The sequence below is a fragment of the Siphateles boraxobius genome, unplaced genomic scaffold (assembly GCF_051911475.1).
Source record: "Siphateles boraxobius isolate OS27281-9 unplaced genomic scaffold, OSU_SipBor_1 24, whole genome shotgun sequence".
In the NCBI taxonomy this organism is placed as follows: domain Eukaryota; kingdom Metazoa; phylum Chordata; class Actinopteri; order Cypriniformes; family Leuciscidae; genus Siphateles; species Siphateles boraxobius.
The window spans coordinates 5,985,967-6,002,404 of NW_027508855.1; the positions used below are offsets into that span (position 1 = coordinate 5,985,967).

Consider the following 16,438-nt stretch of genomic DNA (forward strand, 5'->3'; position numbering starts at 1 on the left):
GCGTTGTTTCTGTGTGGTACGCCTGCATAATCCATGTGGCACTCAGCTATTAGGAGTGAGGCACTTCAGATAAGATGTTTTTATCCTCATCAATCATCGGTTTCAGTCAATTGACTTATACTGACACCCCTGTCTTAGACCAATTAATGGAACAATTAAAACGAAATCACTCCAGAAGGAAGAAAAAGTTTCTTTTGACTTCAGTTTCTTAGAAGAATGTAGTTTTGAGGTTGGACAGGCAGCCGCTCGAACTGCCAACGCAGAGGAATGATACTGACACATGAAAGGCTAGAAGTCAATGATTAGTGAGATGGGCTACGGATCAATTTGGCCTGCCACAGACTTTGAAGCCTTCCGCTATGCTAATCAATGAAAAACTGCCTCCTCGTTAATGCCTTCAAAGATGGATGGAAAACAAATCGCTACCTCTGGCATCATCCCTCATCAGCCATCCTGTGCTGCTGCCAACACACACACACACACACACACACACACACACACACACACACACACACACACACACACACACACACACACACACACACACACACACACACACACACACACACACACACACACACACAGTTCTCCCCAGATTTATTGTACCCTCAATGTTTGCTGTTGTTTTTTTCTGTGTCATTTACAGAAATTTGCCTTTTGTCTCAACCACCTTTGCTTCATATTTTCTTTTAAAAGTCCTTTAGCTCCAGGAATTTTGATTGTTTGTTTGTTGTTTATTTACCTTGTCTGATAACACAAGGTCTCAGGGGTGTTCTATTTCTTTTTTTTGTGCAAAAAGGGGTCTGCAATTTTTTTTCTTTTATTATTGTACCATGTCCCTGAAGATTCAACTCTCCAGCGTTTTCAATATAATTCTGTTTTTGCTGTATAATACAGTACATGTTGTGTACACATACACAACTGACAGTGAAGACTTTTACATAAAGAGTTCTATTTATATTTATATTACAAAAGATTTCACTCATAAGAAAAAAACAATCCAAGGCACTCGAATATTAGTTTTTAAAAATATATAAAAAACCTTTATTATTTCATGGCTTAAATTTTAAAAACAGGTGACAAGTCTAGATTTCTATTTCAAATAAATGTTATTTTGAACCAACGTCTGTCTATCTATCTATCTATCTATCTATCTATCTATCTATCTATCTATCTATCTATCTATCTATCTATCTATCTATCTATCTATCTATCTATCTATCTATCTATCTATCTATCTATCTATCTATCTATCTATCTATCTATCTATCTATCTATCTATCTATCTATCATCTATCTATCTATCTATCTGCACATACATACAGTCAAACCTAAATTTATTTAGACACCTTACTACACCTTACTCATTACAGTTTATCAAATCAGTTGATATTTAACTGTTTTTGGCCATCCTTCTATTAGACTGTCTCAGAAATTAATTATGTCTAATAGCTGTCAGCTGTTAAATTTAAGTACACAATTAGATAATAATAAAAAATATATAAAATTTAGTTTTGTTCAGTATGTGGTGTAAAAAGGTCGCATTAGCAATTAAAGAAAAAACACTTAAGCAAAACATGGTTAGGTCAAAGTGTCTGAACAATTTTTGGTCTTAATTTTTTTATGAATTTTACTGGTAGTCCACTGAATGAAGAATTTTTGGTTATAATATGGCACAGTTTACTTTATTTTGCTATCCTCACTTACATAAATAAACTATAGTGTCCTGCACCCACTAGTAAAAAAAAATTACAAAAATTATCTGGCGTCTGAATCATTTTTGGCTTGAATATATATGTGTGTGTGTGTGTGTGTGTGTGTGTGTGTGTGTGTCTGTGTCTGTGTGTGTGTGTGTGTGTGTGTGTGTGTGTGTGTGTGTGTGTGTGTGTGTGTGTGTGTGTGTGTGTGTGTGTGTGTGTGTGTGTGTGTGTGTGTGTGTGTGTGTGTGGCTGTGTGTATGTATGTGTATGTGTATGTATGTATATGTTATCATATATAACAACCAGAAGTATTACTTGTTTAAGTTCCAAAAGTTTAATTACATACAAAATATGTTGCTTTTGTTTTGAGACGGACGTCACTAAAAGGTTTGGGTTAGGGGTAAAGTTAGTGAGTGAGTCATATTTGCTTTCTTACATGTAGAAAGGATTACCAAAATTAAAATATTCCCTCATCTATAATTTAAATCTGTAAAAAGGTTTTCTTGAATGCCCAGCTAATCCCACAGGAGTGACATTTGACCTTGAACCCCCACCTTCTGCTTGTCCCACAGGAGCAGAGCCCCAGTAACCAGACATCCATGATGCAGGAGCCCCAGGAGGTTGTGGAGGAGACTGTAACTATAGAGGAAGACCCCGGCACACCCACCTCTCGTGTTTCTGTGGTTACCTCAGAGGATGGAACTACACGCCGAACAGAGACAAAGGTACTCCTGCCACATTTTAGAAATATCTTTGTTTACATATAATGTTATTATTAGCTATGCAAATGCTCATTTATGCTTACAGCATCTCACAGTACATTTACATTTATTTACAGCAACTTGCATTTATATTTTATTTACATTACCTCAAGTTTATCAGGCAAAAATCTCCCTCTAAGAGCTGTTTGATATTTACCAATTTTTTAAAAAAGTAGTCTTATTTAATATCAGAAATTACTGTATATATCATGCATTGTAAAATGTGGAATTATAGAAGAAATAACTATTCTTGTTGATATTTTTACATTTAAAAAAATCTGTATTTTGTTTTAAAATGTGTTCTTTTAATATTATATACTATTATAGTGTTTATAAATATTTTGAAGTTACGTTTAGTTGTATTTTTTCAATTTAAGTAAGTTGTAGTAGTTTTATGTTTTTTGCCATTTTTATTTTGTCTTTTTTAAATATTTCTATTTAGTTTAAAATGGTTTTATTTCAGTTTTAGTAGTTTTATTTCTTCAATTCAACTAATTTTATTTTAGTTAGTTGACAAAGCAAAATTTCTAACTTTATTAAGTTTTTGTAAGTTTACGTTTTCATCTAATTATTTACATTTTATTTTAGTCCAGCTTTATATCAATTAACAAGTTTAAGTTAAAAATAGCACCTCTGGTAAAAATTAGTGTCCAGATTAGTGGGAGGTGTTGATGTGGTTTACAGTAGTCAGTGGGTTTAGCCAATCAGCTCTTTAGTGGTGAGACAAAGGGATTAACCGACTAGTGCTTCTTTACCAGTCACACAGCACAGATGTTTTCAACCCGAGAGAGCATTTTGCTATAGGCTAGGCTGGAAAGTTGAAAGAATTCAATTTATGAAAATCTTGCTCCTAATATGCAAAAGAGAAATTTAGCACACAGTAATAGCAGTAGCTCTGTTTAGATCAAACCATTTATGTTGTACTTTTGTAAGCCACACAATCTTGATTCCCCTTTACTTTTGTTTTATTGTTTATAAAAGGACAATGTGACTAATATGAAGGTGAGTTAAAATCTCTCTCTCACATAAGCTTTCTCACACACGCCAGTCACCATTATTTGTGCCCATTGAAGCTCGACAATGCATAGCATCTCAGCACTGGTGTGAAATCACTGCATAAAGCTTCAGTTGGCAGAGCGGTCACCTCTTAACGTCTTTTACTGCTACGCCCCTGTTCGTAATCGTAAGCAAAGTTAGTAACTTTCGAATTATGCTGTTCTGGCATATTGTTAGGTGCGGTATGTCAAAATGTAAACATGCCGCTTGGCAATCCCTATTGTTGCTGCTTCTCGTTGCTATGATAATGCTATGGTAAATGTTGCTGTGCGCAAAACTTTTGTTTGGAATACATGTGATCTAAACCGATATGTTTTTTGATTTGATTAAGGTTCATATAAACATTGCATTCGGATTGCATTTTTAAATTTGAATTCAGGAAAAACATACAATATGTAAACTTACTGTTGCTCGATGTTGAAATTCAGTTTGCCACACAGAGTATTTAAACTTTTGAACAAGATTCGTGTTGTTTTAGTTTTTTAGTTTTATACTTAAAAGTACAAATACAATACAAATACAAAATACAATTCACACTCGGCATGAAATAAAATTCACACTATCTATTTTCTAAATGCATCACATTGATTTTGTTGCGACTGATTCATCCAAGTATGTTTAATTCGATTCCTTTTTCATTTTTTTTAATCAAAATGTCATAACCAGTCTCCAATTATTTAACACACTTAAACCCCATTCCATTCTTACAATCAGTTGCAAGCTCGCATTCAGATCTGCCTCCATCCAATCAATAACAGATGGAACCGATTTTTCGCCCTACATTTGTTTTCTTTTTCGATTATCCATTTCACTCATATGTACGTCACAATATGGAAGAAAATATCTGCCACTCCTTCTATCTCACTTCTTCTAGGCAGTACAATTAAACAGCAAAACTTATGCTCTCTCTTACTTTTTAAAAATGCTAAACATATTACTCATTCTGCAAAGGGCATGTACATGAGAAAAGGATCGTGTAAAGTGTACAACCCATATCACATATCAAAAATAAACAGCTATATGCATGTACAAGCATTAACCAATGTGCACATAGAAACGGCCCTGTTCTACAGTGTAACACAAATGACTGTAGATACATAGTGTAAGGAAATGAAGGGTAAAGAATGATCTTACTGCTGCACTGTTTTTCACCATTAGACACACAAAGTAATAACATCACAGTGTGTGAGGTGCATGTGTGCACAGATAATGGGTCCTTCTGTAACATTTAAGTGTGTTTCAGCTGATATCGGGGTTGTGGAGACAAGCTTACAGTCACGTAAATACATCACCTCCACCCAGTGTAGGATAAATAGCTCTGGGTCGAGGGCAAAATCCTAGCGTTTTATTACTTCCTGGATGTGTTTGAAACTAATGTTCACAGTCAACATAAATGTACTTCCTAAAAAAAATTGGCACCATAACATCTTATCTAATGCTCTTAAACAAATTCATCCAGAGATACCAAAGGAAATACTACGAATGCACCGCTTATATCTTAGTAGAAATTAGGGATGCTCCGATCAATCTGCCATAGATCGGTATTGGCCGATAATCACATTCTCTGACTCGATCGGTAGTCTCTAAATTTGTCCGACCTCACAAACCTTTCGCAATTTGAACGCAAATTAAAACCGAAAAAAGTTGCCGCTGACGTGCATGTAAACTAGACCAGCTTTTGCGCCACATTCTGCTTTGTAACGTTGCAAAACATTTGTATTAGGATCTCGAGTATGGTAGGTATGGATGGACGATGTGTCAAGATCAATCGAACACTGTTGAATGATCGGGATCGGTATTGGCCGATCATACTGACAAGAAATCAGTAGTCGGTATCGGCTACAAAAATCCTGATTGGAGCATAGTAGGAATGGAATTATTTTAAAAATATTTAAAAATGGATATTGATGAATTGATTCATTCATATGCTTCATCAGATGCCATTTTTATTCTTTCCAACATTGAATTGCATACACAGCATTGTGGGATATCGTAGGCAACATAAATGAACTCCATAATTCTGTGCTTACAGAACAAAAACTGACTAGATGAAGGCACTTTAGTTGACGGGATGTTGAAACATTGAATACAGACATACCTGTAGACATCCTGTATACTGCTTATGAAGGCATCATTTTGCTGCCTTTATTTTCAGCGGACATCCATTGGTGTACAAATTAACTTTGCAGGGTTGTTTTAGAACAGTGAAAATGTTTATACATATTGACAGGGATTCTATAACTAGATAGATTATAGTAGTAGATTAGAATGAGTAGATTATAGACTAGAAGAATTACACACTGACTCAAAGATTACTTAAAATTGTATATAATCAAATGAATATCCAAAACATAATTTATAAAGAATAAGAAAAATATTATAAATGAAAGAATATTGAATATTAAATAAATAACATAAATTAATGAAATACTATTGCCATTCTTTTAGTTTAAAGAAAAAAACAGTTTACTTGTAGAAGAATTAGATCAAATAATGTGTTTCTCTCGTATGCGTCTTTCTCTGCTTCTGTGTTTTCTTCTCTTGGAAATCGTCCAGCTAGAAGAATATTCAATTAAATGCTGAAATTACTCTTTTGTGACGGACAAAATGAGACAATAAAAATATTTTGTCTCAATGGGATTCTCATGTTTTCTTGTTTAGCCAGATAATTCATATCGAAATTAATTACTTGGCCCAGTTTGTAGTTTTGGAATATTCTGGACTATTAACGAAGCTTCATGGGAAAAGTACGTTTTTTTAAAACAGGCTTTCATTTAACTGTTTTCCTTTCATTCTTACAAGGCTTAACATTTCCATTATTACTATATCCTTTTCTGACTAATGCCTCCTCAACTGACATACTTTCACTGTAGGTGACCAAAGTGGTTAAAACCATCACACGACGAACCTTCCAGCCAGTGGTCCTGACCCAGTCCAAACCATCTACTCCCATTCCTCCATCAACACCATCTGAAACAAAACCAGTAAAGAGTGCTTTTGGTTCACATGTCTCTGCCTCCCGTCTTTCATCTCACTAAATGTGTCTGTAACTCACAGCTGATGTGGCAGCGGTCTGTAAAACTAAATACCAGGGAGATCATAAAACCCTTATAGAACTGTAAAATCTATGGCCATGACGCCTGCATGCACCTTTTAACAGGCAAACATTAGTATAAACAGCCCTCGCAGTAGATAGACACCTTTCATTAGAGGCAACAGTAGCCTTGGTGGTTAAGCTTAGTTAACATAAAAACCTCAGTGTCCTTCTACCCTTAAACTTGCCCATGTTTCACATTCAATGTCAATAACCTTTTTAAAGTCAACATGAAATGCTGCTTGTAATTAATTTTATGTAAAAAAAAAAAAAAAGTTTTAAATAAATAAATGTAAATTGATTATAGTAAATGTGCATGTCTTCCACAGTTTTTCACTAAATAAACACAATCAAGCATATTTTAATAAGCAAGAAAATTTGTTTCAGAAGAAGAACAAGTAGTTATATTTTCATTTTTTAAATAATTGGAACAATGTGCGGCAGCACATCACATTCACATTAATCATTCACAATAAGAACAATTAATTTTTTTTCAAGCAAATTTTGATGTTAACTTTAAAAGAGATTGGTGTATGTTTTCACATAATAGATGTTAACCTCATGTGTGGGTGTTAAGGAGTGTTCACACTGACAGCGATTTGTAGAGATGGTGCAGCTTAAAGTTGGGACGATTTGGGACGGCATGAGCAACAGAGACAATTGGTGGTGCAACAAAGAAGCAACACTGGCAACAACCAGTAGGAGTGCAGACAGTCAGTCTTACAGCTACATATGTAATTCACCTTATGAAAACAGTTGGATAATGCAATCGAGTGTAAATGCATACTTGCAAACAGTACCGCAGTTCAGATGACTTCCCCCAATTAGATTGACATAGGGGTGATTTCTGCATTTACTTATCTATCTGTTCGTCAAAATCAACAGCAGCTCACCAAAATAGCTGTGTACCCCATTGGTAAAACTCATACCGAAGTATACAAAGGTAATATTTGTGACTGATCTTTTTGTGGTAACAGACCTCTATAGACATAGACACATCCCTTGAGATATTACACACTGACAACTGGCCATGTGGCTTGTAAGGGCTCACACACAAATTCAAGCAGTCATGGTTCATCTTCAATGACGATTAATTTTTATCAAGCTCATTAATTTCCAAGATGAATTTACAGCCATGAACAAAATAGCCAATTAATTGCTCTGCAGAATTCACTGAGCAGCAAATTGGTTTCTGTATCAGCGTTGAACCTTCAGGAGCAGCAGCACTCCATCCTCTTGACAGGCAGACATTTTTGTAGAATAAGGGACTGGATTAACACTCAGAGGGGAATAGTGATTTATTTAAGTTGAGTCATAAAGACGTCAATGCCCAGTGATAGACACAGAGAACTAGAACATCATTTAGGTCCCATGTAGTCTTGTGGAAGTTCTTATGTTGATTGATTTAGTGTTGTCATACAGTATAAACTGTTCTCTTGGTAACATACTGTATGTGGTAGTGGTTTCCTTTGTAAACTTCCTCAAAGGGGTGTGTTTAAAAGTAAGTCCCTCGTTTAGTAAAAAGGTTTATCATATTCACATACATTGCTGATCCCAGACTTTTAAACAGCAGTGTATTTAAATGTATTTATTCATTTTGTTTTCCAAGATTATAACTGAAGAGAACTTCAGGTTGACAAGTGATGACAAGCTGTCAATTCCTGTAACAGTAATGTAGCATTTAAAATGTTTTCTATAGCAAAACATACCCTTAGTCTTTTAGTTTAACTAGTAAATAAAGCTGGTCCTAGGAAAACTAAACTGATAGCAAAGTTTTCTTTATGATGAGAATCTTTGTAACGACTACTGAGAATGTTGTTGAAATGTGTCCATATATTTCCAGTTCCAGCTGTTTCATTACTGATGAACACAAAGCATTTTAAGGGACTGGAAAAGATCTTCAGTCATTTTACTGCTACTCAGCCAGCTCACAGTGTGACACCCACTTCCCTGCTGATGTTAGACCACTAAGTCAGTGTGCTACATTTCACTCATAAATGCCTGTGGTTGTTTTGGCTGCTATGATTTTAGCAATCTGACATAATGGCTTCATTTTGAATGGCCCTAATATCACATATATGCCCTGCATAAGGCATTTAAGACAGGGAACGACTCACTCTAGACTCATTCTGCATAAAAAGCACAAACCTTCACTTCTGACACAAACTGATTCTGTTGCATTTTTGCATCATCTTAGGTCACTAAGATGGTCAAGACAGTGACAACACGGACGGTTCGACAGGTGCCAATGGGTCCCGACGGTCTTCCTCTTCCAGAGGGCTCATCTCCACTGGGTAGCTACACCGACTCCATTGATCGGCGCTACATGAAGAACGGCGAGCGCTTCATCACACCCCAGGCCACTTCCACCCTGACACGCTCTTACAACAATTACAGCGACTCCTACAATGACACTCCAGACAGTCAGTTGCGCCATTACGGCCTTCACGATGGATATGGAGACATGCCTGAAAACTACGGAAGTCTTTCACGCGGAGTCAACTACAGGCCCTATCGGCCGTACATGCCCACCGGTGGATACCGGCCGGAGAACAGCTACACTCTCCCCATCCGCAAGGAAGACTATGGCCATGTGGCCCAGCCTCAAGTCCCAATGGGAAGTAGCACCGTGGATCTTAATCGTTCTCAGCCTGAGCGCTTCCAGCCTGAACCCTATGGCCTAGAAGACGACCGCCGCAGTCTCGGCCCAGACGACGAAGAGGCGTACGACCTAGAGCCTGATTATTCTACGGTTAACCGTCGCACGCTGCCCGGACGTACCGTTCGTGAGCCGCTACGCAATGGCCCCCGTGTGAGGTAAGAATCATGCCGTTGATCTGGTTTGTTTGCTTGTGCTGCGGCTTTTTTGAAGGATTGTGAGCAGCTTTGATGTGATTGTCCATTGAAGGGATTCAAATGCTCCGGCCCTTGATAAGCACATAGATGCAGGTTCTTTTTTCACATAATGGAAGGTTATTGCTAAGCAGAGCTATATCTCAATGGCAAGATATTGTTAATTAGTACAGTCTAACTAGATGCAAATAAATAAACAGTATTATATTATATTTTATTTTATTCGTTTTTCTATTAATATAATTTACATAAAATGTACATTTCATCTTTAAATATACATTTAAATGTATATTAATATTTTATTATTTTGTCTGATACTGAAAATGGCATGATAAGTGGAATGAGACAGTGACACTATCAAAGTGTTTATCCTTAACTGGTACAGTAAGATACTGGATGGTTGATGGATTGATGGATGGATGGATGGATGGAAGTGTTGAAACTAAAGATTGCATACATTTCTTCATTGTTTTGCTAGCAGTGATTGATTTCCCTACTGGTCGATTAAAGTTTTTTAAAAGTTTAATCTATCTTCAGAGAGATAAAAAAGGAAAGGATGATGTTATCTTAAACTTTTTTTCCTTGTCATAATTATCCAGTCAATATCAGGGCTGTAGCAGTTTTGACGGGGAGCATGTATTGCAGAAACACAGTTTATTTTTAATTAGGGTACACAGACACACACGCACACACACACACACACACACAAACACACACACACTGTAGGCAATCACTGTCACAAACTGCATACACAACTTTTTAGGCCACTTCCTGTTTTTCAGTCCACAATGTATTTGTGTAAATCCAGAATTATAGTATAATTAGCAGAGATGTCACCCCTCTTATTCCAAAGCCTTGCATTTTGCATCCATCATTAGCATTCCCATAATAACAGATGTTGACAAAAATCACAGTAATGAATGTGTAAAACAAATATGTTAATTGGAGCTTATTGCTTGCAGTTTGGAATCGTGCAATTATAAAACAGACAAAATTGCGACATTTAGCATAGAGATGGTTGCCAATGCCATGTTTCCATGGATTAGACCGTTACTGTGCATTAAATTTGTTACCCAGATTCGAGGTCTCTTCTTTATCTCTCTTTCTCTATCTCAGTGGAGCTGTTGTTGTCAGGGTGATTAATAGTCTCTGGTGAACACTGCCAGACAAAGGGGGCGTCTCGTATCCAGCCATATCTCTAATGGTTCTGATCCTCCCTGCACCTGCCACCAGTGCCACAGCAGAGCAGCCATAGGTCATCAGGCAGAAATCTCCCAGGAGACCACCAGGAACCATTTCCTCTATGTGTTCAAGCTGAAACAACATCACTTTATATTAGCAGAAAGGGAAAAACATCCCATCTTTTATCTAGAAGTTTGGTCAAAGAGACTGAAAAATTGTGAAAAGAGAAAAGAGTGGAATAGAGTTCTTATTTAGAATCAGTTGGTATGGTTTTCACACATGTATTCTTCCTCTGATGCGGGCAGAATACCATACTAAAATAATCAATTTTTGTCAGTGTAGTCTGATTCCTGGAAAAAATATATCCTGCGAGACAATTCTTTTTAGTGAATCACAGACATGCAGCACAACCAGTCAAACTCCCAAACAAATTATTCTGATGAGTCGTTCTTTCTAGTGAATCAAACACATATAGCGCAAACAATGTAGTCCAATTCCTGAACAAATTATTCAAATGAGTCAGTTATTTTAGTGAATCAAACTCAAAGCTAAACCAGTGTAGTTTGATTCCAATACAAATAACTCTTGAGTTGTTTTTAGATGTTACCATATTGTTTGGTATTATATTAATAAATATTTACAGCTTTCTGATTTGTAAACTGTATATGCTTTGAAAATACATCTAATCACCTTTTGCAAGAATTGTTTATATTACATTTTTTAATGTATTATTGAAGGTATCTCATTGTCATGGAGCAGGGCTGCCAACTCTAACGCTCTTACGCCACACCTCCGATTTCTCACGCTGAAGTTTCAACCGGTCGCTCAAATGCCTGAAAGATGAGTTTATCTATATATCTACCTGTTGAGCCACTCGTGATCGACTAGTTATACCGCAAATTAGTTAAAATATCCCGTAATCTATCTAGAGCGAGCGTGCATGCGAGACAGATATTGTGCTTCAAACCGCGTGTGCGCGCACGGCAGAGAGGTAAGCGAGCGAGAGACCTTGCGTGTGCAGCCCAGTTTTTCTCATATTTTACATTTTTCCTCCTCTCTCCCCAGTCTGGTCGTACGCGTGTGTTGTATAATTTAGTTCCAGTGCTGCACCGGAATTGTTAGAACATAACCTGACACGTGGGAGATGGGTGTGAAGACACTTCAAGGGGCCATTCACACCTCACAGTAGTACATACACTGTGATTTGTTAGCTGGCCCAGTGTGTTGTGATTGGCAAGCTTTAGCGTGTATTCTGTAAATGTCACGCCCCTTACAATAACTGCGAGCTCTACTCAAATGTAAATATTAACGATGGCATCGATTTCAAACCAATTCGATCCCGATTCAGACCCTGATAATGTTAACGAACAAGAGGATCGTGCAGAACGGATTTCACAGGACATTTCAGAGTGGTGTGTTTTTTTGTTCTCCGAAATATGTGCAGCAGACAGACAAACGTTGATGTTATTTCATGTATTGAACAAATGTCAAATAAAATATCTCCCTTTGGAGTGGACCCTTGTAACCTTCCAGATCTTTTATGTGCTCAAACAGCAACAATTACACAGTAACTAAAGTTGAAAAGATGAAAAAGCATAATAGGACTTTAAAAGTACTAAAATAATCATTAATGGAACCATTAAACATCATAAACTTTTCCCCACACTGTGTGACAATAGATGTAAACTAGAGGTTTTTTTTATGTTCAATTTGACTCCCAGAATATTCAAAAATGTTATTAGTGTATTTCTATTCAACATAAAGCCAATACAGTAATTGCTTAATACATCATAGTGTAATGTACAGTATGTATAGTATCTATACTATATATATATATATATATATATATATATATATATACACACACACACAGTATGTAGATAGATAGATAGATAGATAGATAGATAGATAGATAGATAGATAGATAGATAGATAGATAGATAGATAGATGGATAGATAGATACATGAAAGATCTGAGTCTTTTTTCTCACTTGTTTTAGGAACAGAATCCACAAATAATTATTAATCCACAATTGCTCGTTATAATGAGTGATTATTCAAATGAGCGATATCTTAGTACTGTGAGACTCTTGGAATAATTTGAGACTCTTACAAATATGCTAATATTTTCCCCTCTCTATTTGGAGGCAAAAGCATTTATCCCAAACATCTAAAAAATAAATAATTCAGAGAAAGGACATGGCAGGAGAACAAAATGGATGTAGTAATGGGCACATAACTATGTTGTTTTTGCTGGCAACAAACAAACACACTCACTTTTTGGAACATGAAGAACATTTACATTTGGCTAATTTTGGAGGCATAGTAGCTCCTGCAATAACTTCAGAGCATCACATCTAGTGGAAGACCATCCTGTGTAGTCAAAGTGCTTTTCATGTGTTATCAGTACACTCCTACATACAATGGTGGCAATTTAAATGCAAATCTTGACATTCCCATCTCCCAGTCATCAGGATTTAGCATTCATCTGAACTGTCTAAATAATTTCAATTGGCAAAGCCCTCAATGTGCGTGTGTGTATGTGTGGGTGTGTGGGTGAGAGAGAGAGAGAGAGAGAGAGAGAGAGAGAGAGAGAGAGAGAGAGAGAGAGAGAGAGAGAGAGAGAGAGAGAGAGAGAGAGAGAGAGAGAGAGAGAGAGAGAGAGAGAGAGAGAGAGAGAGAGAGAGAGAGAGAGAGAGAACGAAAGAGATGAAACTACCTGTATAATGGCAATGTTAATGATGAATAATTTTTAGCCCTCTCATTGTCTCACAGTGATCTTTTCTTCTGGTCATATCCATTTTCAATCTGCACCTGACACCATTGTGGCATATTTTTAAGGAGTTCTGGCAGAAGCTTTTTGGCAGAAAAGAATTTCTGACTGAAATTCATTATTTATTCACCATGATTTTCCAAACCCATAACATTTTCTTATGTGGAACAAAAAAAAATATATATTTTTTAAATGTATGTTCTTGTCCCTACAATTACGTTAATAGTTGCCGTGGCTGTTAATCAAAATAAAATAAAAAAGCATCCTAGCATTGTGTGAGGACCAAAATAAAATTTATCAAAAGATCACTAATAATCTTCCTTTCCAGATAGCTGTTATCTCAAAAGCTGCTGCAAATGGGTAATTAAATCAATAATTTGAAAATTTATTCAAAAATCTTTTTGTGTCTCACAGAAAAAAATAACCAGGTTTGGAACATCATGTTGATAAGTAGGTAATTATTCATGAACTGTTCTTTTAAGAGGTACCTACATACAAAATACAAAAAAATGCTATCTGGCAGTGATGCAGCAAAGCAGCTGGTTTTTATTTTGGATACAGCATATGTCCGCTCCTGCGTTTTATTTCCGAGTACATTCACCACTTTCGCATTCTAGGAAAAACAGCAGAAGAAACACTGCAGGCAACATATTACCACTCTTAATCAGTGTCTTCTGTGTTTGATGTTGCGACAGCACCTAGCTTACCCTCTATTTTCTGACGTAGAAGTTGTAGACACAACACACTCTTTTTGATCTTATACCTGGGGTCGGTGAAGGCGCTTAACCTTCTGGGGTCGGGCTATATGTAGAATTCAGATCCTTTGTTATAAGCGACACCAGTGGCCGTTAAGTGAACTGCAGCCAGCAACTTATTGCTCGTGCTCGCATTCCTGCACACACTCCATAATGACGCAAGCTAGCCTCGGACGGCCAATTAGAGACTGAACGTGATCCAAGGCCCCGATATTCTTACGGCAATGTTCTTGTTTGTTCTTCACTTGAAGTAAAAAGAAGTCGAAAATACTTTTGCAGTGTTATACTGTTAACGAACATCCTGGCGTCCACGCTGCTGAGAGTGACGTTTAGATGAATATGTAAATATGTGCTTTACGCTTTTCTCTCAACAAAATAAGTGTAAACGAAAATGACAGCGGTGTGAAAACAGCAGTTAAGAAAGCATCAGATCATAGCGATGTGAATATGTTTGCACCAGCTCTGCAAGTCACCAAACAATTCATGACATTACAGTACAGAGTAGCCCTTTCAGCATTATCCTGTACTTTGTATAAGCATTAATTTCATTCGTGTCATTAAACAGAAGAGAGGCTTTCGGAAACGGGCGTAAAAAATGTCACATCCCTTTGATTTTCCCGGCAAAATGTCCCGAATCATTACATGAAAATTCTTACATTTTGCCCCTTTAAGCTTAGCTTTGTTTGAAAAGGACTTAAAAAAAGATGCTACTGCAGAGCTATTTTTAGTCCGGTGCTAAGCTTGACTGGTGGATGTGAGAAACGTCTCAGGCCCAGTCAAACAGCTTTCTGCTGTTTCTAGAATGCCTTGGAAAGACTTTAGTATAAGTTGTTTTCCGGGTGTGAATAACGACATGAGATGACTCCCGGCCTCATAACATAGCAATAAGGGTTGGAAGAGACACTGCCAGTAACTCACTCTGAAATTATGTGCTTGGTCTTACACACCATCAGACAGGGCTGGACTGGCCATCGGGCATACCGGGCATTTGCCCGGTGGGACGACGTGCTTTTTGGGCAGATACAGATCATTTAAAAAAAATATATAAAAACATTTTTTTTGTCTAAACGGCCAATAATACTCGTACATCAGCGGCCCATTCGTTTAGTTTTAATTGGTGGCGCTGGGATCTTTGTGCCGGTGTAATGCATTGGACAAAAAAAGTCAGCGTAGGTTTTTTTTTTTTTAACAGACCGGCCCTTGAAACACGTAGATCAGCGGCCCATTGGTTCTTTTCTTGATTGGCACTGGGCTGGTCCAATCACATCTTTAAACTCCTCCCCCTTTGGGCTCTAAGCGCGAATGCAGTGTCAGTGTGTATCTGTCAAAATAGTCAGAGATGGAGAAGAAACCCAAGGAATGTGCAGAGAAATAGCGTGAAAAAAAGAAACGGGCCCTTCAAGTGTCTGATGAGGATATTGAGGAGGATCAGGAGAGAATGAGTGAGTGTAGAGAACTGTGGTAAGCAGAACTAGGCAACTTTCAGAACACTGAGGCGATGAGTGTAGGAACCCTTTACCCAGTTACGCATTACTTACACATCGGCATAGTTGATGATTACGCATTTTACTAGAATTGTAATGAGACGCGTTTGTAAACCATGTTTTCCGCCAAAATTGTAGAGGGACAGAAGTCCACCCACCACAGATTTACCAAAAATCCTTTGTCAAACACTGGTATTGCTATGCCAATGCAGCTTATAGCTTGTTTTAGGATTCATCATTGTGGAGTAGTTCGATTGTATTTTACAATTAGTAGTTATTTCATCTATTAACTCTTACTCATTCCTACTCACTCATTAGGCTACATGGCATTAGTGGTTTTAATAGGAGTTAGTATACATATTCAGGGGCGTGAAAAGATCGGTTGTGTTTATGATATGTAGTGGGCCAGTCTGGGCCAAAATGCCCGGGCCGATTTTTAGTCCCAGTCCAGCCCTGCCATCAGACATGAGTCATGCTGTTTAAGCCTATGTGCCCTTTCTATATTAGTTGTTCTGGTTAATTATTTGCATCAGCATGAGTATTGTTGGGAAGAATATTGAACTGTTTTAACTCAAGAATATAAATAGAAATAATGTATCCTGAGTGCCAGCCGTGTTGATGTTGGTTTGCTCCCAATAGGTCTTGCCCAGGTCATCATTCAGACATTACGTCAGTTAATGATTGTTTCATCATTCTGAAACTGGATGGCACTTGGATGGCTTTTCCAAAGCAATAAAACGCTTTCAAATTTATCACGTGGTCAGTCACCACTCTCTTAAT

The 16,438-nt window shown here is 37.2% G+C and overlaps 1 protein-coding gene across 50 annotated transcripts in view; it reads left to right on the plus strand.

Annotated features, from left to right (window-relative positions):
- arvcfb (ARVCF delta catenin family member b) overlaps nucleotides 1-16,438 on the plus strand; it is a 236,940-nt gene that overhangs the window by 161,386 nt on the left and 59,116 nt on the right. For 32 of the 50 annotated variants that reach the window (XM_077240963.1, XM_077240957.1, XM_077240982.1 and 29 more), the window contains 3 exons: nucleotides 2,273-2,425; nucleotides 3,443-3,463; nucleotides 8,809-9,428. In XM_077240963.1, coding sequence (XP_077097078.1) covers nucleotides 2,273-2,425; nucleotides 3,443-3,463; nucleotides 8,809-9,428 — 794 coding nt within the window. Of the gene's footprint in view, nucleotides 1-2,272; nucleotides 2,426-3,442; nucleotides 3,464-6,390; nucleotides 6,502-8,808; nucleotides 9,429-16,438 lie in introns of all 50 variants that reach the window. The other 18 variants (XM_077240979.1, XM_077240971.1, XM_077240970.1 and 15 more) reach the window with 2 other exon arrangements.